Here is a 24084-nt window from a genome sequence, read left to right as displayed (position 1 = left end):
CTCCTCTCCGCAACCTCAAATCTTATATTACTTCCAACCCACCACGGGTCTCGAGTTCGAGCTTACTCGATAAAAAAAATATATATATAATTAATTTTAAAATGGTCGATTTTTATCATTGTCAACTATGTCATTTTCTTAATAAATTATTGAATCGTTCATAATTTATTCATTTTAAACAAATATTGTTGACTGATGTGGAATCAGATTTTTGAGAGGTATTGATAGAGAATACATATGTTGTTCCAGAACTCATTAGTTCACTTCATAGTGAAAATATTCGAGAATAGTTATGTTTTACTTCAAATCATTTGAACACATTAGAAAACAAATGAGACTAACACAATTTATCTTCATAAAAAAACATTACAATACAAACACACATTAACAATAGAAAAATCGATCAAAATCAACTAACAATTTTTAAAAGGAACAAATTATGGATGGTTCAATGATTCAATAGGAAAATATCGTAGTTAAGGTGCCTGAGGGGAAAAATCCAACAAGTTTAGAAATTTATTTATGAATTCGGCTCAAAGGCCAAATAAATAAACAGTACTTTACAATATTTGATTAAAATTTTGTATAATTTGAATCTAAAAAAATATTAAGTACGTATAAATTGAACTAAGAGGGAGTGATATTTCGCGACTATTTAAATGTGGCTAAAAATAAGATGTGAAATATCATTCGAATACTTCTTGTTGAATTTGAACCTCATAAGCCACACAGAGATTAATCATTTTCAACAAACATAAAGATTAAAACGACATAAATGAGATACAAAGCAAGAACCCATTAATTTAAAAAATACATAAACATTAGCATTATGTTTCACTCTGTTATTACTTTTTCCTCAATTTTTCTTTCTTATGTGATGGGAGAAGTGGTTGGGGTGGCAATGACAGCCATGTAACGAAACTGCATCCTAACAAGATATGGAATCATTTTTCCCAGCAGAAAATCAACTCAAGACAGACGAATGAGGGAGTCGTTTGGTAGTCAGTCAATCATCCAGCGCGCTTGAAATTATCTCCATAGTAATATGCTGAACCAACCATCAGTGCGACTGTACCACCTTGAACAAGAACTCTAGCTCTCATTAGTTGCTGACCTAATTGAGAATTTCCCCGCTTGAAACTAATGAGTCCGGCAGTGAGCACTCCTGCAGTGAGAAATGCACCTGAAATTTCGCAAAGTCATAAATTGCACAATCAGAATATGAGTTGAGAGTGTTCAGCGACAATTTAGCCAAAACATTGAAACAGTGGAGGATCAACAAGGATTGGGAAGATTAACACGAACGATATATCACAGGAAAGTAAGGCAGCAGAAAATGCATCACTTCTCAAGAATTCATAACAGAAGACCAAATGACCTCGACTTATAATCAGAAACATATACGAACACTCCATAAGAGACCATAATGAAGGAACTAGACATGCTGAGCAACATTCTCTACTTACTTCCCTGCTCACTATCAGTAAGCAGGCATCAAAAATCAGTTTCAGACCATATGTAACTCAAACTAATTACTAAAAAACTTGAACACTGGGGTGTTCCATAGGTTCAATGTCTTCTCAGCTTTTGTTTCTTTAAACATGACACAGGAAGATATACTTATTTTTTATGACAAGGGCAAACCCGCAGCCGCTACCCTTTGGGTGCGCACAGGGTAAAACCCCCGCTCCTATGCAATAGCTCACAAACCACATAGGAGAGGTAACCGCACTAGGCAAGACTGGTGCGACGAGCTCGACCCAGAAGGCAAACCCCTTGCTTTCGCTGGCAAGGGGTTGCAAACTTGAGACCTCCAACATAGAAGTCCCAAATAGTTGGGAATTGGGATATACAGTTAATCAGACATAAATTTGTAAAGTTGCATTATTGCTTTTTCGGGAAATAGGAGAAGTTGGTTATCACATTTGAGCTCAACCCCAACCTATTAAAGTTATATTATATAGCTTAAGTTAATAACAGCTATTGATCCAATTCACGAGGCCGAATTACCATCATTGACATACACGCCTAGAGTAATCTGTAACATCCTGTACCTTGAACAAGTCCTATATAATGTTCAACACATGCCTAAAGGGTAAAACTTGAAAACTGAAAGCAAATTTAGGAAGGTGGGGAGCAAATGAACGAGGAAACTTGAAAAAAAGTTGCTGGTTCAATTGTAAGCTTAATGCATTTTGGTAGAGCCATGCTACTACATTGTGTTGGGCTGTTCTTGCAGATGAGACTGCGGATTTCCCACATCGTAGCGGCTGAGCCACCGGCATCATGTGAAGCAATTATAATAGACCGTGGTTTCAAAAAGGGTGCCAGCGTGATATGGACAGAAACATTATCGTGTTGCTTAAGAGAGGCAGAAAGTAGCTCAGAATCTGAAGTGCTCTTTTGCAGCAAGTAAGATGCATTACCTCATAGCTTAAACGAGGCAGAAACTAACATAGGAGTAGTAATAATCAGCACCAAAACAGTAAGGGTAATTTCAAACTTCGATAAGGTTATAACCTATGGGTATTAGAGCTCGGTTCTTACTTCATCCCAATCATTATGGGACCTCCCTTAAGGAAAACATTGAGAAAGTTCACTGAGGGAATACAAGCCAGAGAACCTCCTATATTCGACAAATTAGGAACTAATATTTCAGGGACATAAAATGTCCTAATATCCTCCTAAAAAATAATTAAAGACATGACTCCAAAAGTCATTTCATTAACAGCGTGTCATTCAACAGCTGGAAATACAAAGGAAGCGTAATATTTGGTACAACTTTTCTCTTTGAAAGAAGAAGAATTTTAGCCAAAAAGCAGTGGCATATATTCAGCAAGTACTAGAGGCAATCCCTGGTAATTATTCAACACAGTAGTGAGAGTAATCTCATTTTGGAGTGCGATTAGTTCAAAAATAGATCCTTCGGAGCTTCAAACTCTAGAGGAGAGTGATTAAATGTGATAAACTACTATATTCTAGTCGTATTAAACATATGAAACCTTAACGCATTAATGACATCTGATTGCTGTCCAGAATTGATAAGATAAATATAATCCACTATCATGTGGAATTACCTTTTCCTATCAAAACCAAAAGGAAGTCAAAGTACAATCAGTGTGTGATTGCGCAAAACAAACTCTCATAAAAATGAAAATACTATCATGTAAAATGTAAGAGCTTCACGCTCTAACACAAAGATGCAAGTTTACATATTAATCAACTTAGCACCCATCCTTCTATAACCGTGGTGTCCTTTCCAGTTGGCACACACCTCAATTAGTTCCACGGAATACTTGTCACCTCCAACCAATCACTCAGTGTTTTTATCGTGTTGGAATTTAAACCTAAAACCTCAGGAATCTTAACCGCTCCACTGTCCACTAGCCAAAGCCCTTAGATGCAACCCGTTTCTAGAATAGCTTCAAGCACATATTGAGATTTAGACTATAATTTGATTCATGCTACATGACTATTAAATCAAGCTCGAATTATTTTTCACTTTAGTTTAATCTATAATGATGATAATATGAAATAAGCTTAACTAAACAACAAGGATTCATACAATCAACTCCAACCTCTTATTTGAGCCTAAACATAATCATTATCGTTTTAGCTCGATTTGATCTGAAACTTTTACACATATATGAAGATAAATCTTAAACACAAGTCAATCCGCACATATAAATCAAATTCACCAACGAAAATCTCAAAAAGCTTACAAATTATAACAATTACATACTTATACAAACAACATCACAATGAAATACAAAATTTAACTATTTCAGACGATCCAATACTGCAAAAAAACAAAAAAAAATGTAAAATTAGGGTTTTTCAAAAATGTACCGATCGGAACAAGACGATTACGATGACGCTTGTTATCCTGAAAAATTGAATCCAATTCTGAATCAGTCGATCCCATAATTTTCTTCGTTTTTTGTTTTCGTTCTTCTTCTCTTCTCTTTGCGTAACTGTTTTTTCTTTTATTTTTTCAGTCGAAATTTTGAGGTCTGAAGCGTAACTACGTGTGCCGCTCTCTTCTCCTTCTTTCCAAAAGGAGTCGATTTATTGAGTTAATAGTTAAAAACACATTTTAACGATTGTGTTTTTTTTTTAATTATCAATCATTTTTTTCGTATCGAACATAAGTTTATCGTGTTAATTATCAATAATTATTTTTTAAAAATTCAACTGTTATTATTATCTATTCAATTAGATGTATTTAAATACTGAAATGATGATAGTCAAGTTGAAAACTGAGAAAAATTAATAATTAAGATGTGAAATACATGAAAAAGATAGCAATGCGAATGTGTTTTGAAATAATATTTTTTATTTTTTCTTTTTAGTCTAATTTTATTATGTCATTAAAAATACATATGTTTTAAACTCTCGATCCTTAACGAAGTTTTAATTCGAGGAAAATTTTTAAAGTTATATTAGAAGGTAGACAAAGTAAATTTAAAATTTTTTCTCGGATAATTTGAGCAATAAATTCTACTCATTTCATAGTGGGAAGCTTAGCAATTTATTTATTATATAGTTTAAAATCATACACTTTACCATTCTGAGACTGTACTTACGAAGTTATACTAAATATTTGTTGTTGGCTTAGAGAGTAGTTATTTTAGAGACTTCTTTCGTGTTTACTTAGCTACACTAAGTCAATTCAAAATTTGAGAAAAGAACGTAAATAACATATTTAAGAATGAATATTACAAATTTTAAGAGGACTTTCTAATTTTCAACGCATAGCATTACATTTTACCAAGACCTAATAATTTAAAAATATATTTATAAAAAGCAACGTACAAACGTAATTAAATACAAGGCTCTCTCATATCGTTTCGCGAGTAATAAAAAAGATTTCTTGATTTGGAGAAGTAACAACAAGGCCCAAGGCCCAAACTCTCCATAAGAGCCCATTTAGACTTCACTACGACCAAAAATATTAATATTAGATGCATCGATCATATAATATTGAATTAGAATAAACACGTAGATCTTATACTTATCTCGTGAAAGTTGCAAAGTTACTTTGGAGAGAAATAAAATCAGCTCATATTTGAAAACAAAAATGTCTAATTGGCTTCTTTTTCTTTTTTTTTTTAAAGGAAAAAGTAGTTCTTAAGTACTATTATTTTTGGGAATTTTTCAAATTCAAGTGGTTAAAATCTTCCAAAAGCACCAAATACAATATAATTTTTCAAACTAAATTAGTTATTATTATTATTAAATTTAGTAGGTTAAGCAGTTGTTAATGTTAGCTGAACCAAAACCATAATAATAATTTGATATTTGATTTATAATTCATCCATTATCTTATATCTTGCTATTCTCACTCATTTTGTTGTTTATTTGAACCTAAGCTAGCTCAATTAAATACCTAATAAATTAATAAATTGTTCATGTACAAGTAAAGGAAACAAGTTAAATAAATTAATAATAATGTTTGAGGGTGTGAGTATGGAGTCCGAAGGCCTAAAGGGTATAAAATATTTAAAAAAATTTAAAACTGTATGTAAAATTTTATATTAATCAAAACGGCAAAAAATAATTTGCAAAATGTGCTTTTTTTTTAAAAAAAAAAAAATTTTAAAGAAAATCGCTGCCTAGGCAGTGATTTTTATTTTTATTTTTTTAAAAAAATTTCATTTTTTTTTTTAAAAAGTCATTCAAGCAGCGATTTTCTTGATTTTTTTTTAAAAAAAATCACATTTTGCAAAATCGCTGCAGTAGCAACGATTTTGCTCTTTCTGGCGGAGGAAATCGTTGTTGTTCCAGTGATTTTGCCGTTTTGATTAATATAAAATTTTATATACCGTTTTGAAATTTTTGTTGTTATTTTATATTCACAAATAAAATTAAATAGGGGAGGCGGAAGCATCGAATGGCGAAGAGAGGCGGCTCGGCAGGGAAGGAATGGGAAATCGTCAAGGATGACTTCTTTGTTGGCGGAACGAAGGGCTAAATAGCGAGAGTTATTCTCTGAGCCGGTCAAAATAAAAATAATGTATACACAATCATATAATTAAAAAATATTAGTAAAATATTTTTAAAATTCTCAAACTCAAGCAAAGCAAATGACATATACTAACTAAATTAAATAACTTATTAGTTGATAATATAAAAAGAGTTTGTTCATGCAATGTTGACCATATAATTAGGTATTCATGATAAATATAAATATATATATATATATATATATATATTTATTTATTTATTTTTATACTTTTTTTTAAAAAAAAAAAGCATACAATATAGATAAAGATAGCCCACATGTCAATATCAATCCACATATTGGTGAGTAGTTAGTAAGAGTCCAAAAATAGGTAAGACATTATTGAAGTAAAGTATATTATTAAAATTGACATTTGTTTTTTATTTTTTATTTTTTATATTCAATTATATTTTATTAATTTAAATTTGCATGATATAAAATTCTTTAAGGGTAACTCTATGTTACTAAAAAAAAAGTCATACCGGAAAAAGAAATGAAATATTAAAAACTAGTTGCATATTTAAATCATTTCAAGATTCAAATCTGAACATTTGAGCTATAACTAAAGGTATTCATAAAATTTTCGTTCTGAGCTTAATTAAACTCGAAACTTCATATTAAGAATAAAAAAAAAATTACTTAACATCCGCACCACACAAATTTTTTATTGGAATCACAAAGATATGTTACATTACCAAATACAACTCAACTATATATGAATCTTTTTATATTATATTATAATTTTCTTTTTAATTGAGTTTATATTAATTTTTTTAAACAAATTATCGATCTCTTTAGATATAACTTATTTTAATATCGTTTTAGGTTTTTTACTCATCAAAGTTTCGCACTAACAAATCAATATATTTATATACTAAGCAAGACATGACCAATTATCTAAAGCAAAATATTTTATCCTCGATATGACTTTTTTTTTAATTATTATTATTATAATTATACATGATAAATAAAGTAATAATTATTATATTAATTATATGCACCGACAGGGGGTGGGGATACTAAAGAAGTTCTGTGGTAGGAAATTATACTCGATATTTAGTTAAAATTTAATTAATCACAATTTGTATTGGATAATCTCATGGTAACACCTTCTCGACCATATAATTTTAAATTTAAAATTTTTAATTAAATTAATCACGATTTGTATCATTCATCTTTTCTCGTTGAACCGAAAGTAAGACTTGCTCCTTCCTCCTTTTTATTGTTAATTTTTAATTCGTTGTTATGTATGCGTTTTAAATTCGACTACTTTGAATTGGTATTGAAATTGCATAAATAGTAGAATATCTTTTATCATGAAAATTTTGTTCTCAAAACTTGACCCCAAAACATCTAATTAATAATAAACGCGAAAAAAAAGTTTTAATAAAGGTTGGTTCATATTTAATGTACAATGTACTTTAATAGATAATAAATAAACAAAAATCATATTATTATTATTATTATTATTATATTTTACATATGGATTGCCTTGATTTTGTCAATAAAGAATCCTAAGGTAGTGTAGGACCCAAGACAATTTGCAACTTTTTGAGGTGCTTCTACTACAATAAATAAAAGTTTTAATAATGTATATTTTAGAAGTATTGTATTGACTAACTATTATGTAATTTCAAAAAGATTACTAAAAAGTAATTAAATTATTTTTAAAATGTAGAAATAAGATTATGATTCTTTTCTTGGACAGAGGCCAAAAAGCAAATTGTAGTGATCACTTTTTAACACTTTTCTTTATAGAAAGATCCAAAGTTTAGAACAAGTGGGAGGTAAAGCATCTTATGAATACCTTTTTCCTCTAATTTTTCTCAAAGTACTTACTATTCGATACGATAAAAGTCATTTTTTAAGGAAAGTAAATATTAATATAATAAACATCATTATTCATGAAGAATTTATATTTATATCGTAAATTTTAAAGTCTTTCATTCTTTTTTAAAAAATCGTATTAATATAAATAATATCACATAAATTGAAGCAGGATAAAAAAAAAACTTCTAATAAAGAAAAATTTTTGTTCCAATTTTATGAACTTGAGTTAAACAAACAAGAGGGCACAAAGAAAATTTCTCTAAAAATCATTTACTACATTGGATAGTAAATGTTTTGATACAATGATTCATTTCCACAAGTAGTAGAAAAAAAAAACAATAGAGTTTAGCACTTTTCCCTAAAACACATATATACTTGCCATCTATGTACAAAGCAAAACCCATATTGCTCCGACCCTCCAAAATTGTTGTCACATTCGTATCAGATCTTCAAAAAAGCATAGCTTTTAATGGATCAGACACACTCTGGACGGTATTCATGAAGAATCCGAGCAATATAGAGAACAACACACACAAACACCAAATGAATACTAGATGCTACAACTAAGACATGTTACATCATCAAATTACCAGCTCAACTACTACTACTAAAACTAGCTTTTCCATTGCTTTCTTTGAAAGCTCATCCAAACTTTTGAGTTTTGGATACTTCCCTTTTGGGATTTACTTGGTTTGAAGGCATTGTTGTTTTTCAACAAACCCTTCAAAAAAAACCTTATTTCCACATGTGTTACTCCTACACAACAAACCAATCTTTTTTGTCCTCACAACATCATCAAAGTTTTTGCCTTTGATTTGTCTTCACTCCTTCATCATCACCTATTATAAAATATAAGATAAAACAAAACATTGGTCAGTTTTAAATCACTATCTCATTGCTTCATTTGACACATAGGGGTGTATTAGACTTCAAATATACCAAACCAACCTCCTAATTTTCTAAGTGATGATTAAGACACTTGTCCAAACTTCAAAACAAGATTAAAATAATAGAGTACTCAATTGATCAATTATTGTTCTTTATCTTGTCCTTTCATTTGGCTTTAGTTCAAGACAAAGTGGCATAAGAGATAAGGTGTGACATACAAAGACAAGGTGCAACATTTTCAAGATTTCATACTATAGTATATTCAAGAGTTTGACTAATCAAAAGTGTGCAAATGAAAAAAGAAAATGTGTCACATGTGAAAGTTGTAAATTTCTTGTTAGATGTGTCACAAGGGATAGCTACATACCAGCTAAAAAATATCATACAAAGAATCTGTAAAACCTTCACAACTACTACTTGTAAGTGGCAAAACTACTAACACAACAAGTATCTTTAAGAAAAAAAATTCCAATTTTCACATGAATATGCTAAAGTTTAAGACTTTATCAAATGGAAATCCCACCTAGTTAAGATTGAAATAATGCCTCAAAAGAAAAATATGCCATATTGAAGAGACCTATTCACCAACAAAATAGTCAAGTTCTATTAAAAGCATTGTTAACCTATCAATTCCAACATCACTTCTAGAATATTATATCACAACCATCCATTTCAAAAAAACCTAATTTCCTTTACTCCCTCCGTTTCAACTTGTTTGTCCGGTTTTCATTTAAACTTCGCATGAAGTTTACAAAAGTAAAAGAAAGTAAGAAAGACTTTGTGGTCATATACTAAAAATACATAGGAAGTACTAACATGCTACGTATTATTAAACATGTCACGTGGATTGTTAGAACTAAAAAATATCAAAAAAAAGGAAAGACACATACTTTAAAAGGACAGTAAACAAACGATTGAATCATGGTGTTTGGATCAACTTAGTCGCAATTAATCTCACAAACAAACGATTGAATCATGGTGTTCGGATCAGCTTATTCGCAATAAATCTCACAAGGTACTCGCTACCTCCCACCTACACAAGTACTAACTAAACTCCCTAATTCTACAAAGTAAACTCAGTAAAACCTAAGTCAATTCAATGAGAAAAAAGAAAGTATGCATCATCACTTACCATTGCCTCAAGCAAGAACTAGTCCTTGAAGATGACTGAATCTGCCATTTCCATCAAAGGGTTCAAGCAATCAGGTGAAAATTTCCTTGCAAACATGTATGAATATGTAGAATTTGACTCTCTAAGATCATAAATCAGCTGTGAAGAAACCTCAGAAGGATGATAAGTATGTGGATGACCATCAACTGTATCAGTCCAATTCACATTTGTCAATGTATACTTAGTACAACCATTAGGATCCTCCATTGATAACAAAGTAGGAAAATAATGCTCTTCTGGATAACAAGACTCAACATTTATACATGGTTTTCTAAATTTCCTCCATAACTTCCTATCTTTAATCACCATTAAAGAATGCTTTCTTGTTAACACAAAAAACTGTGAACCAACTTTAAATTCCTCAAATTTCACCTCAGGTTCCATTAAATTCTTCCCTCTTGCATTATACCTATCTAATAACGAATCAGATTCATCAAGAATCTCAATATAACTAGGAAACTCCATTTTCCTCGACAATTTCTGGGTATCAAGTAAAAAATTGTAAAAGTAATTAAAAGAGTGTAAAGGTATACAATGTTGTGAGATAAGAGCGAAATACGAGTTTGATGGGTCGTCAAGTAAAGCATGAGCAAGTAATCTCCGGGCAGCAGATATGAGTGTCGGCGATGAACGTTGAGTTCTCTTCGCCGGAATTAATCGATCTTTAAAAACACCCATTAAAGGTGAAATCTTGATAGATGGGTCAGCGTGTATGTAGATATTGTATAGATGTGGATCTACAGGTTTAGTACCATTGAAGAACTTCTCCCAAATTGGGGAAAACTGTAAATCTGAATTTGTTAAGAACATAAATGCGATTTTTGGTGGACGAACAGTAGCGGATCCAAGACGGAGTTTTTTGTGAGATGGGTGTTTTGGAAAAGTGGTTTCAGCAGCAATTGCTTTGTGAAAGAGTGATAGATCGTCGAGTTCATCAGGTACAGAAATGGAGATTTGTCGAGGTAAGAGGATTTTTGGTCCTAATAAGAAGAGAATAAGAACAGAAATGAGAAGAGTAAGAAAAGGGATAACTACAGATAATCTGAACATATTTTCTTGTTACAGCAAAATCACCATTAATGGAGAAAGATTGAAGTGAAAGAAGTGAAGAAACAGAAACAGAGAGAGATTTGGTGATGAGAAGAAATGGTGAAAGTGGCTAAAATAGAGAGGGGGTTTGGTGTGTAAGGTGGGTGGGGTTAACCACCATAATATTATTTTTATATAAACTTCGAAAATTTATCGTCGTTATTCTTTGGATGAACACGTCGATTTAATTCGTTCATTTGTAATAACTACGTTACATAAGAGATGTGAATCGCTCTAAACATAGTGCATCGTCGACATAAGAGACGAGACGTCTGGTGAGATCAGCTCGATCTGCATATTCCAAAGTATAGTTACGAACAATTTGACAGTAAAATATTAAATATATGTTGTTGAACCTGAATTTATTGAGACGATTGATATCAGATTTATCCTCTAATGAATTATCGTCAAAAAAAGTTAATTATACATTGTTAAACTTATAAAGCTCGATAATTACGTAGAGGGGATCCCCTGATATTTCTATTGAGATATTATATAAGATTTATCTACTTAAAATCGAATGTAAATGGATTGATCAGATTTAATTTCGAACCTCTCAAGTGCTTGTAGATGAGACTTCTCAAAAAATATTATCTATTACGTATCAGATATTTCAAATATTACTATAATATTTTTAAAAAATTTAACATATATCAAATATTATTTTTAAAAAGTTCAAATAACATAAATTATTAAGTTATATTTGGTAAGTAAAAATTGTTTAATTTCTTAAAAGTGTTTTTTTAAGATTTGAAATATTAATTTAAGCTTTAGAATTAAAAAAAATGAATAAAAATAAAAGATTGTTAAATTCGAATTATGTAAATATATAGTAACCTATTTAAGTAAAATTTATATAAATTATCTTGTAACTAATTTTATAATATATATATATATATATATATATAATTCTATCGAACTATTAAACGATTGAGTTTAAATAAAAAATAACAGAGATTTAACGGCGTTAAATGAGAAATAGGGGGGGGGGTGTAAATGAGTGGAAAGAGACAAAACGAGGGACCTTTCTACGAAATTGCAGAAGAAATATGTGTAGCCTAGGGACCCGTGTACTAAGATAAGAGTACTTTTGGGTACCATTTATTAATTTCAATTTTAATTTGATACAAAATTTTAAATTATATACATTTTTAAATTATTATAAACGATATATCGATATCATCTATCATAAATTTAAGATATTAATGCATTTTTCGTTAAAAAATTAGAGTATATATGTCATTTGTTCTAATAAAAAACTAAATAGGGTACATGGTGCAATTTTATTTGTCGATTCGATTTTTAATGAATTAGAATATATATGTCATTTGTTCTAATAAAAGACTAAATAGAGATATATGGTGCAATCTAATCAGTCGATCCGATCTTTAATAAATGTCGAAGCAGTAAATAAAATTATGATATATATATGCCTAGTGTAAAAAATATATATGCTATAATTTTTTAACTATAGGGGATCGATATTCTAAAATTATGATGAAGGGTATCGATATCATTTATGATAATTTGAGGATATGTTTATTTTTTTTATTTTTTTTTCTGATTTTATATTTAAAATATGTAAAATGTATTGCGTAGAAAATTAAAATAAAGAAATAAAAATTAAAAAAAAAAAGTAGAACAAAAAAATTTATTTATTTCACAATTGTTGATCCGTGATTGTACGGAGGTACATATTTTATTTTTTTAAGTATTTAATTGAAACTTTAATGCTCCAATAAAAATAACGTAAAAAGCTTATTAGGAAGGTTTGAGCTTTTCTAAAATAGAATTTGAAATTTAAACTTTTTATTTGAAAATTATTATTGTTATAAATAAAAATAAAATTCTAAAAAGTTTACACCTTGTACTTAAATATTATTATAGAGAAATTCAATTTAATAACGAATTTTTAAAAAATTAATAACATCGTTAACAGATCTAGTGCAGTGAATGTGATTATTCATTCCTTAATCAAAGGTCCACAATAAGGTTCTACGTGATGCAATTCGGTCCGATTATCAAACACATTTTCCTTTATACTTTCCTTAATAAGTACATCTCAATCGTCTCTTTATTCGATATTCGTCATGCTAAGAATAAAAAATTAGAAAGAATTAGCTATAACATCAGATATATATATATATATATATTAAAAAAAAAAAAAAGCAATAACAAAACATTTTGCATCTTATGTGTTACAATTGTTTAATATGATATAAATGTATAACATGAATGCATTAAATATGTTACAATTATTTAAATAATGATTCTTCTTCAATAATCCACATGTCTCACATAGTACATTGATGAAAACAAAATTTAATTCAATTTGGCCCTACACATTAGTACAATTGTCATTCAAATTAGATTTTAAAAAAATTGGTCAATAATGATTACTAAATTTTTAAAAAAAGAAACTACTCAATAATAATATTAATAAGTGAAATTAATAATTTATAGGACCCAATATTGATTTTCTTGTTTTTATGATTTGAGATAATTATCCATATATAGATATGTAAAATTTACGTAGCTTTATTATTTTTAAATTATAAACTGAATATATTATTATTGTTACGATTTGAAATAATAGTAGCATTTTTTGTCCATAAAAGAATGATCGTGACAAGCTCGTGAAGTAGATATGGCAATATGCTAAATTACATATAATAAGTAACTTCCTAGATGTGCTAAATATTTGTTGTGTTTGTTTTCATGTATATAACATGAAACATATCGACGAAAATCGTGTGATACAGTGATAAGTACTTACTCATCGAGATTTTGGTTCGAGTTTCTCCGAATACAGAGTCGCTTTTGTTAGGAAGCATTTTATCTCCAATGTGAGACTTCCTAGCACGAATATGAATTTCAATCGATCTCCTAGCACAAATATGAATTTCAATCGATCTCCAAAAACGATATCAGATACCGAATGAAAGAAAACAACAACAGTGAAGAGCACAATATGGTCTACAATCTCTAGATTAATGAATGAGTCCTACATTCAGATCTTGTACAATACACAACAAAGAAATTGGCAATCAAACTCACCAAATTCCCCAGTTTTCAGCTCAACAAAAGTGGCACAAAAAGCAAATCCATCCTCTTTTTTACACTGGGAGGGAGGAGGGGTAGAGAAAACAACGCGCTATTATATAAATTACACGAATTATGACAAGAATTGAAACAAATGCGAAGATGTTATTCAGGAGATGGCAGCAAGCCTATCTCCTTTTAACTCTGCCGTGGACACGTCTCTAGAAGAACATACCATCACTCCCCTTTAAGAAGGTTTCCCTGTATTTACAAGCAAGGGTGACACTTGGTTCTGAGATCGGGATCTTCAACGAGTACCTAAAAACTAATCAGCAGCCTGTTGTGAAACAGTTGCTGTAGACTTGGTATCAGTTTCGTTTAATTTGGACTTCTCCTTCAAAGGCTTCTGCGTACTAGATGTCCTTTTGATGGTTCTGCTTGGTTGTCTGGCTGTTTGAGGTGCAAGACCTGGAAAAAAGATGTCATAAAAATTAGTGCATACGGCACTAGTTGCAGGAATACTTCAACACACTAGTGTGGTTATAGAATGTGCGTGGTCACGCTCACTACCATATTTGTCTGAAAAGATGTACGCATATTATAAATATCTGTTCATGGCATAGCGACAACAACTATGCCTCTGTCCCAAAAACATTGGGGTCGACAGTGGGCTATATGAATCCTTATTCTTTCTTAATCTAAATTTCACATTATCATCATACTTAAATAAAATAAAAGTAAAAAAAAGTTTAAATATTTATAAATAATTTTCCTTCAGCATAGCATTCCGAAATTGATTACCTCTGTGAGGGCTTCGCAGAGAAACATTAAACAAGTTACAGTGCTACTTTTGCTTATTGATAGGGTTATTTATAGAGGAGAGAGACGGTAATTTCAATTAACAATATTTCAATCTTTATGCCAAACCAGAAGAAGTGGGCAAAACAAATAGGGTCTATATTGTGTAACATTTCAGCGTCTTACACAAGGCAATATAATTAAACAAGAAAGAGAGAGAGAGAGAGAGAGTGACTTACCGCTACCAGGCAGAGACAATCTCTGTTTTCCTCGTTTATCAGAGGGAGTAGATCTCTCCTTAGGATTGCTGTGTGATCTAGAACCAAGGACGGGTTTTGAACTAGCTTCCTCAACTAAATCTTCAAGATTTGGTTTGGACTTAGGTTTGTTAACTAATGCTGCAGGTGTTTCTTGTGTGCTTGCTGACACATTTGGGGAAGAACTGCAACCATCAGAGAGCGATGCTGCTGCCTTTTCATTTGATTTTGAGTTACTGCTTGAATGAGATGGACCCACTCTATCATTTGAAAAAGTTACTGTTGCTGGTTTCTTCCCAGAAAATTTTACCTGGTTCTTTATTCCGTTTACAGGATCAGCTGATTCATTTTCATTAGGCATGACTCCATCTCTGACATTAAGGTCTAGAAAACGATTTTCCCATGGGCGTACTGCCATCCATCTCTCTAACCAGTTCCAACCCCAGCTGCTTTTATCTGGTTCAAACCCAGAAAGTGTAGCCTGCTGCCTGGATCCTGCCTGCCACTGCAGCACCAAATAGAGTTCAATAAGAAAAAAGAAAAGGTGCCTTGAAATGAAAGTATGGAACCTTGCTAAACCAACAAACAACACCAACGCCAACTTACCCAAGTGTGAGATCTGAGGAGGGTAGTGTCACAGACCTTACCCCTACCTTGGCAGGTAGAGAGGCTGCTTCCAATAGACCCTAAAACACAACATTTATGAAGACAAGCAGTAACAACTGCAAGCTAGTAAGAAAATAGAGGCATACGAGACTAGTTATAGAAAACTAAGAATGAGAAATATGGAAATATTAAAACAATATTAAATACTGAAAAATCATACTAATACTACTATCAGGAGAGGACAAGATGAGAAACTATTTACTACTAGCCTTCTACCCGAATTTTTTACCTCCACACCCTCCAATCTAAGGTCATATCCTAAGTAAGCTAAAGGTTCACCATGTCCTGCCTAACCAGTATCATAAAATGATACCACAGTATTGACAGCTATTTTTATTCTTCCATAGTTGTTCCTGAATTCTGACTAGAGGCACCATGTGTCCTTGAGTACACACATAGCATATACAAAAAAATGAAGAGAAAAGACCCAAGTAGCATATAGCAAAGGAAATAAAGAGAAGACCCAACAATTAGCAATATGAGCTCTACATATAAGAGGGGTCTATCGGAAATATCACTCTCTATCCCCACATAGGTAGGAGTAGGGATAAAGTTTGTGTGCATCTTACCCTCCTTAGACCCCACTTGTGGGATAACACTGGGTATGTTTGTTGTTTGTTTATATATGAGGGTTCTGAGTTTTTCTCTACTAGTACTGCTGATACAAATGCTATGGAATATTCAGATTCAGATACATTTAGCCTTACCAAATTGCACCAGCATTCAGGAAAATCTCAGCTGGTATACTAGTACTTATACCATTGATGCATGTATATGACCTATTAGTTAAAAACACTTTTTGGTCATATTCTTGAACTTAGAAGCAGTTACACAGATCATATTTCAAAATATCGATAGAAAGATTACATAGGCAGCTGCTTGTCTTACAGATTCTCAATTATATCTATCTAATCTGAAGTTTTGCCTTCAAGATATCAGTTCAAAAACTGATACAGTAATGGAAACAGAAAAAACATCATCAAGAAGGATGATGAGATGCTTACCTGGTGAGCTAAAGCATAGGCCATTGCTCTTTCACGCTTAGCAGCTGCCTCTTGTCTCTTTAGCAACTTTTCTTGAATTTGCTCAACAGATCCAACACTGTCACACCAGCCCTCCTGTTAGAATATTCAGCAACAAAAGGTGAGACGCATGTTAATGTTAACAGTGTGGGTGTACCCACATAAGTTCCACCAGGCAATGCATACTTTTACACTTGAAACTTTTTTTCACATTTTGGCACGAAAATTCATGTCAAAAGAGAAATAGAAAATTACTAAGACTACAACTTGAATCACCCTTTAAAATGGAAAAATCAAGCATATTATGAGACTGATGAATAGAACAACCAAAAACCACAATATAACCTAATTTCTTGGCCACAACATTCAAATGATGAGGTGCCGATCAGTCCTTCTGGGACATCCATGAAGAACCTATCAGGAAAGTTTCACATGATTCAGTGCATATCATATATTGTTGAACGATATCCACCATAAGCAAAATCTGTGGCAAATAATTCAGAAACCAAATGCAAACTTACAGCTGATGCCACTATGAAGAGACTTCTCATTCGAAAAAGGTAAGATTAAAACTTAGTAATATTATAACATAGTAATAAATGCCATTGACACAAGTAATGCCCACTATGGAAATAATCACAAGGGTATTTTAAGTAATAACAATTTAGAAGTTGCTTACTTCGATCTCTCGTACACGAGCGTCATGTTCTAATTGTTGTTCAAGCTTCTGCTGTTCAGTTTGACTTTCCAGTGACATGCGAACACGTCTTGCTCGGACACGTGCCTGAACTCTCACTAAAGCTTGCATGCAACGGAGGGTAATCGCAGCTTGCTTTCTCACCGCATGACCCCTGACAAGGGCTTGTAGTCTCACCAATCCTTTTAAAGCCCGAAGAGCTCGCCTTGCCTGACCAGTGCCAAGATATCAACAAATAAGATTTAATTGCTGTTGCTTTTCCTACTTAACAAACTCTTAAATTTTCTTAGTATGTTTCTACTCATCAACTGATGAGATTCATAAGAAACTAAAGACACAGCGGTTAACATATTATTTCAATATTGGGGTCAGAAGGTTCGTTCATATCCAAAGCTTAATCTATGAGTCAGCTACCAAATTGGAAACTGGAGTTATGCAGGTTTCCCTGCCAAAATGTTGCAAACATACACCCATTCTCTACAACTCATCTGCTGATATTGTAATATTTTTCCCCATATTGTAATCTACTAACTCATGTGCATGGTTTATTTGGTTTATCACTTTGTTTTCTAAGTGATTTTAAATCGATAACCAAACCGATAAACCGCTATCTTAACGATTCTATAATGGTTTAGTATGTTTACAAACTGATAATCAATAAATAGAACCGATAAACTTCAAAATCAAACCAAACCAATACGCAACCCTAAGATGTGTGATCCATGTTGATCTCCTTGTTTACTAAAGATGTGTAATCTTCATGTTGCTCAAGTCACCTACTTAATTAAACTGCTCATACCTTCCATAGTAATGATAAATAGAAATGGGGATATGAGATCTCCTTGCCCGAGGGCTTCTCTGAGAGGAAAAAAAGCCATTGGGAGCTCTATTGACTAGGATAGAGAACTTCACAGACTAATGTAGTATTTAATCCAACTATTCTACTTGCTTCCAAAGCCCATTCTACCAAGCATTTAGATGAGGATATTCTAGTTAGGTGCTCATTTGCAATCCACTAGATCATGTAGATTATTGATTTCCATTTGCTTGATTGGGCAAGGGGTGGACTTGTATTTAGCAATCTGATCCCAGAAATAACTTCTTTTTTGACAAGTTTTGGTCCCACAAAATTTCTGCAATAGAGGAATAGTCATACAGCTTTCCATACATGACGACATTACCCATTGGCAGAAAGAGATCAAAAGTAAGTAAGCTCTTACCCAAAAGATTGTGTTACAGTCATTAAGGATGTCAATTGCTCAAATTCTTGAAAGTTCCTATCTCAGGTCTATTTAGGCTACCCTATCCTATGTAGTGGTTAATGGTAGAAGAATTTGTTTCTAAGACAGTCAACAATAGCTGAAAGAATTATTTTTTATTGCATATAGACATTGACATCACCTATATCTATGTTTTAAAAATGGGCATGTAACAACTAACATAATTAGCTGAAAGAAGTATGTTTTAGTCCGATCCTATAATTATATATAAGCAAACTATTAAAACTAGGGAGTACCAAGACATGATGGTTAAATTTCGACTTGAGTTTACAACAACAACAACATGACCAATGTGATTCCACAGTCCACAAGTGGGTCAGGAAAGGTGAGGTGTACGCAGACCTTACCCATACCTTATGTGAGGTAGAGAGATTGTTTCCGATAGACCCTTGGCTCTAGGAGTTTACTGTAATTTGAGTGACTTTAGCAAAATATATTTTCTGTAGTACTGAGAAATCTCTTTCTTATATACTCAGGATATGCGCTAGAAATTATGCCACGAAAACTCATAAGGATAACTTTAACAGAAGACCGTCTCTTGTACTTTCTCTACTTCATCAATAATGAATTTTGTTTTGCTTTCTAACATAACTATGGCAAAAGGCATCTGTTATAAACCCTAAATATCATCTTGAATCGTTAAAGAGAGTTCCAGATAGAACTCAAGTAGTTCAATTATGCTGTTGTAAGTGCTTGACCCATATACATTCTACGAAAAGAAGTGTACCAGGACCAAAAGCACAACTAAGCGGGCATATATTTCAGTTAGCTAAATTTACAAGCTGATAGCTAATTCAGTACCAGAAATCCTCTAAAAGCTGTTTGGATGCGTATAGCTGCCAATTCCTCTCTCATATTTTGCTTAACTAGAGGGGCATGATGCAATTGATGTGAACTTGAAGGGGAGCTGGAAGCAAATGGAACTGATGTGCTGCTTATATCTTCAACTGATCCAGCACTAGCATCATTATAAGTTAGCTCCTTTTGAAGCAGGTTGGAATCGATCTCAACAGAGTGTTTTCTCCGGTGCCAAAACTTCCCAGTCCCTCCAGATTTCTGTTACAGTATAAAACAAGTTCCGATTAAATATTGCATCGCCTTGAAATAAACAGGCACGGATGATCCGGAAATAAGTTACATATTGTTTCATAAACCAACAGACTGAAAAACCTTTCAAAATCCAATCATAATTTACGCATGTAGAAAGCAAAAAACTTGTGTTTGATACATGTCAATTGGCGAAAAGATGAGGTAACCAATTGAGAACATATTCAACATCAGTCACTTCAGATTCCAGAGGACTGAAGTGCAAAGACAAAAGCTAACTTCTTTTGACAAAGTGATATTACTCGAGAATAAGCCTGCCTCTTTATGATGACACCAAAGAATATACAAGTAGTTTACTGAAGATGTGGAAGCATTGATTAAGATACTCAACGAAATCCAACAGATTCAGCCATCAAAGACATACCCAGGAAAGAAATAACAACAAAAAGAAAATGTTACCCACATTTTCCTCTTTTTCCGAAGAATGAGACTTTTCTGACTTCTTTAAGCCGACCAGGGCTCTAATCCATTTGCCAGAGACACCCATGCTATACTAGCTTTGGCTTTACCCACTTGCACCTGAAACAGGAAAATTTCGTGAATTTGAATATTTCGTGAACTGAGAAAACCTCCACCACCAGTCTAGAAGAAATAGCACGTTATAACTACAAGTTTCAATTCCTTTTATAATAGGAGCTGTGTAAAATGGACTGCTTAAGTAACTGAAATAGAGGGATGAAACTATTTAGTTCTCAACTCAGAGGCAAACCTGCAATTGTTTAGCTTATCCAAGAGGTGAAAACAGGTAACATTATGAATACAAAGCACAAAATCAACAGCCACAACGACAGTGTCAGTAGAGTAACTTTCAAAGATGGTTATTAGTAGAGAACAGATCAATAAAATCGTGCTATCTATAAACCAAATTATGATCAGAACAATCATAAACATCCTTTGAAGTGACCACTCACCAATTGTGACCAAAGGTTTCATAATATCATCTTTTCAGTTAGTAAAGGAACACAGCATGTTCTGTCAATACAACTATAACATTTTCCTGGTATATTGTACCGATTTCAAGCACATGTCAGATAGTCATATACATTAAATCTCATAACTTCGGCAGTCCCTTGGGCAATGTTTCAACAGATCTCCACAAGCCATACATTTCTCAACAAGGACTATCTATAAATTACTATCTAGCCCAAAGTTCCAAACTTTATTACTATCCTAGCTGAACTCCACAACAATGACATGTAACTTTCATTTCCCAAATTTAGGGCAATGTTTCAACAGATTTCCACTATGCCAAACATTTCTCAAGAAGGGCTATCTATAAAATTAATTATCTAACCCGAAGTTCCAAACTTTACTGCTATCAAAGCTGAACTCCACAATACATAACATGTAACTTTCATTTCACCAATTTAGGGCGATAACAAACCAAAAATAAGAAGAACCCACTTCAATTTACCAAATTATTTACCAAAACATTGCTGAATTGCACACTAAATGCAAAAACACAACTAAGCCCAACAACAATGCAGATCTTTAGATCGCCAATTAGCAAACATTGTTGAATTTACTGAACTCAATTAAACCCAAAGATATATCCGAAAACCAATTTTCCATTGGCACAATGTTCACAGGGATAGAAGGCCAGTTTCCTAGCACAGCAAACCACTCTCCTACGGCATGGAATGTCTAATTCTTCAGTCTAACTTCAGCAATCCCTTAAGAAACGTTTTCAAGAGATCTCCACAATGCCATACATTTTTCAACAAGGGCTATCCATAAATCAACTATCTAACCCAAAGTTCCAAACTTAACTACAATTCACATAAAAACTCCAATTCCATAGGACAAAATTCAGAATAACCCACTTCAATTAACAAAACTTTTTACCAAAACACCAACTAATTGCAAACTAAAACTAAAACCAGCAAAAGAAACAACAAATCCCAACAACAATGCAGATCTTCAGATCACCAATTAACCAACATTGTTGAATTTAAACAACAACAACAACATAACCACTGTAAATTCCACAATTGGGGTTCCCCATTGTTGACTGTACTAAACTCAAATTAAACCAAAAAAGATAACCCACTTGCCTAAATTGCTCATCAACACTAAAATCAAATGCCAAAACAACAAAAAAAAACAAGAAAGCAAACCAACCTTCGTTTCTTCCCGTTTGGTTGAAACAGATCGATCTATCAATTAGTCAACTAAAATTCAAAATTGAAGTCAACCCATTTCTCATCTTGAACAATCTTGCAACCCCAAGTGTGAATTTCTATAATCTATCCCAAAAAAAAAAAAAAAAAAGTGGCAAGTAGTAGCACTACTACTATAAGGAGGAGTAATGAGTTTTGAGTAAGCAGCAAAGTGTGAGGGGTGGTGCCAGCTAATGCTTCGGTGGGGGTGGGGGTGGGGTTAAACGGTGTCGTTTTAGGGTGGCCAGGGACGGTAGCGTAACGTCGTTTTCAGAGCAAGCAACCAAGAGTCTATCACGGGATTTCCTCATCCAACAGAAAACTGGTAAGCAAATTGGAATTTTTGGAACTTGGGTAATTAATATGGAAGAAAAACATGATATTTGAAATTTTTCGAAAAATATTTATTTACAAAAAGTATAACAATTTTTTTTGTAATACAAATACGAGTAAAGAATGAAAAGTATTCTTTCAGAGAACATGAAATTATAAGATCTCTAGAAAGTATTACAGAATCTTATTTCGTATATGGTAAAGGATAGTCACAATTTAAAGTTAGTGAATTGATTGAAGAACTCATAAAAAGTATAGCGAAAACGAGTTTTCATATAATACGAATTCTCGTTTTCGAATTTTTTTTGTTAATATATAAAAATCAACACTTTATTTAGATTATTTTGTAAAGATCATATATGTTTAAATATTATAGTGATGTTATTGTAGTTTTTAAGCTCTACCGTCTTATTGAAATATAATTGTTCGGTCTAGTTTTGAGATTAGTAATCTAATTTTTCTATCTGATAGTGTGATAGTGCGATTACAATTTCTTCTATTGTAACCCCAATTATGTTATGATATACTGTACGATTTTCTTTTATCAGAATTATTTTTATTTCGAGATCTCAAATTATATATATATACCACCCACACTGTCTCTATCCCTTATATCTACTTCATTCACCCCCTTCCATAATTAACATTTGCTAATGAAACCCATAATTGTCCAATTATAGACAAAAATGACTATAGTTCTTTCTAATCAAATATACTCATCCATCTAATCAACTATCAACACACTTTGTCCATTAATATCATCATGTGGAACATAAATAATAATTCCAAAAATTAATTAATATTAGTAGATTTTTAAAAAAAATTATTATTATTAATGAATAGATTTTATTTTGTTATATAATGAGAACATAAAATAAGCTTAAATTAAAAAAATGAAAATTCATATATTATTATTATTTCCTTGTGTAAAAGTTCTTTGTGATCTGTGGCATTGTTTAAGCTTATTAATTATTATGCTTGCTTAATTAAAGTTAAACATTCATATAAGTACTTAGTATAACATGAATATATTTTTCAATGTCATTAACATTACCATCCACATAAGTACTTGATATAACATGAATTAATATTTCTCCAGTGTCATTAAAACTCTTTTTTTTATAAGCAAAATAATTTCATTAAAATTCAAGTTTAGTATATTTGATAATTTTCGGTACAATTACCTAAAAAAGGTAATTTTATACCATAGTACAATTAAATAATTTATAAACCGTCTATTTGTTAAAGGTTCTTTTACTCTTAATATTTCTAAATGAAATGCACACCTATTCAAATTTGATAATGTTTTTAATATTATATTATTTCACGTGCTAAGGTGAGCTAAGTAAATTAGTTGTCACGACCCAAAACCGAGCCGCGACTGGCACCCACACTTCCCCTCCTATGTGAGCGAACCACCCAATCTAAACCCTAACATTTCAATATAATATCAACAGAAAGTAATGCGGATGACTTAACTCATTAATAAAAACCAATTCAATAACTTCTAAAATTCAACATCTATTATTCCCCAAAATCTGGAAGTCATCACCACAAGAACATCTATGATCAAATTACTAAACTAAGAGTATTCTAAGAAGCTAAAATAACAAAAGCTAGTCCATGCCGGAACTTCAAGGCATCAAGACATGAGGAAGAAGATCCAGTCCAAGCTAGAAGCATTAGCTCACCCTGAAATCCGGTATAATGAAGACTGGCTAGAGTTGCGGTTGAGTTGAAG

General features: G+C 32.0%; 3 protein-coding genes across 4 annotated transcripts; all 3 read right to left on the bottom strand.

Annotated features, from left to right (window-relative positions):
• Positions 1 to 686: 686 nt before the first annotated feature.
• LOC107004716 (RING-H2 finger protein ATL48-like) lies at positions 687 to 4076 on the bottom strand. Its single transcript, XM_015203032.2, has 2 exons — positions 3850 to 4076; positions 687 to 1183 (listed from the first exon to the last, which is right to left on the bottom strand). Exons 1-2 carry the CDS (start codon positions 3923 to 3925, stop codon positions 1011 to 1013), a joined length of 249 nt encoding a protein of 82 aa, XP_015058518.1. The 5' UTR covers positions 3926 to 4076; the 3' UTR covers positions 687 to 1010.
• Positions 4077 to 8023: 3947 nt separating this feature from the next.
• On the bottom strand, positions 8024 to 11085 carry LOC107004969 (glycosyltransferase BC10-like). 2 transcript variants are annotated; one of them, XM_027913082.1, is made up of 2 exons: positions 9850 to 11085; positions 8024 to 8670 (listed from the first exon to the last, which is right to left on the bottom strand). In XM_027913082.1, the coding sequence occupies exon 1, from the start codon at positions 10941 to 10943 to the stop codon at positions 9873 to 9875; it is 1071 nt and encodes a 356-aa protein (XP_027768883.1). In that variant the 5' UTR covers positions 10944 to 11085; the 3' UTR covers positions 8024 to 8670; positions 9850 to 9872. The 2 variants fall into 2 exon arrangements, with proteins under 2 accessions (XP_027768883.1, XP_015058893.1); XM_015203407.2 differs by having other exon boundaries at positions 8024 to 8673; positions 9855 to 11084.
• Positions 11086 to 13940: 2855 nt separating this feature from the next.
• Positions 13941 to 22482, bottom strand: LOC107004854 (protein IQ-DOMAIN 1). Its single transcript, XM_015203235.2, has 7 exons — positions 21973 to 22482; positions 20255 to 20370; positions 19546 to 19800; positions 17447 to 17674; positions 16750 to 16863; positions 15062 to 15584; positions 13941 to 14492 (listed from the first exon to the last, which is right to left on the bottom strand). The coding sequence occupies exons 2-7, from the start codon at positions 20336 to 20338 to the stop codon at positions 14350 to 14352; spliced, it is 1347 nt and encodes a 448-aa protein (XP_015058721.1). The 5' UTR covers positions 20339 to 20370; positions 21973 to 22482; the 3' UTR covers positions 13941 to 14349.
• Positions 22483 to 24084: the final 1602 nt, after the last annotated feature.

This window comes from Solanum pennellii, chromosome 11, assembly GCF_001406875.1.
Source record: "Solanum pennellii chromosome 11, SPENNV200".
NCBI lineage: Eukaryota > Viridiplantae > Streptophyta > Magnoliopsida > Solanales > Solanaceae > Solanum > Solanum pennellii.
The sequence above is the reverse complement of the archived record's forward strand: the minus strand, read 5'-3'. Positions and strand labels throughout refer to the sequence as shown.

Bases quoted from the DNA above. Each gene is read 5' to 3' on its own strand.
- LOC107004716 (XM_015203032.2), bottom strand. From the start codon at position 3,925: ATGGGATCGACTGATTCAGAATTGGATTCAATTTTTCAGGATAACAAG. The intron at 1,184-3,849 runs GTACATTTTTGA...GCGAAATTTCAG, and splicing joins TAATCGTCTTGTTCCGATCG to GTGCATTTCTCACTGCAGGA.
- LOC107004969 (XM_027913082.1), bottom strand. From the start codon at position 10,943: ATGTTCAGATTATCTGTAGTTATCCCTTTTCTTACTCTTCTCATTTCT.
- LOC107004854 (XM_015203235.2), bottom strand. From the start codon at position 20,338: ATGGGTGTCTCTGGCAAATGGATTAGAGCCCTGGTCGGCTTAAAGAAG. The intron at 19,801-20,254 runs GTGGGTAACATT...ATACTGTAACAG, and splicing joins CTTCGGAAAAAGAGGAAAAT to AAATCTGGAGGGACTGGGAA. The intron at 14,493-15,061 runs GTAAGTCACTCT...TCTTTTTTCCAG, and splicing joins ATTGTCTCTGCCTGGTAGCG to GTCTTGCACCTCAAACAGCC.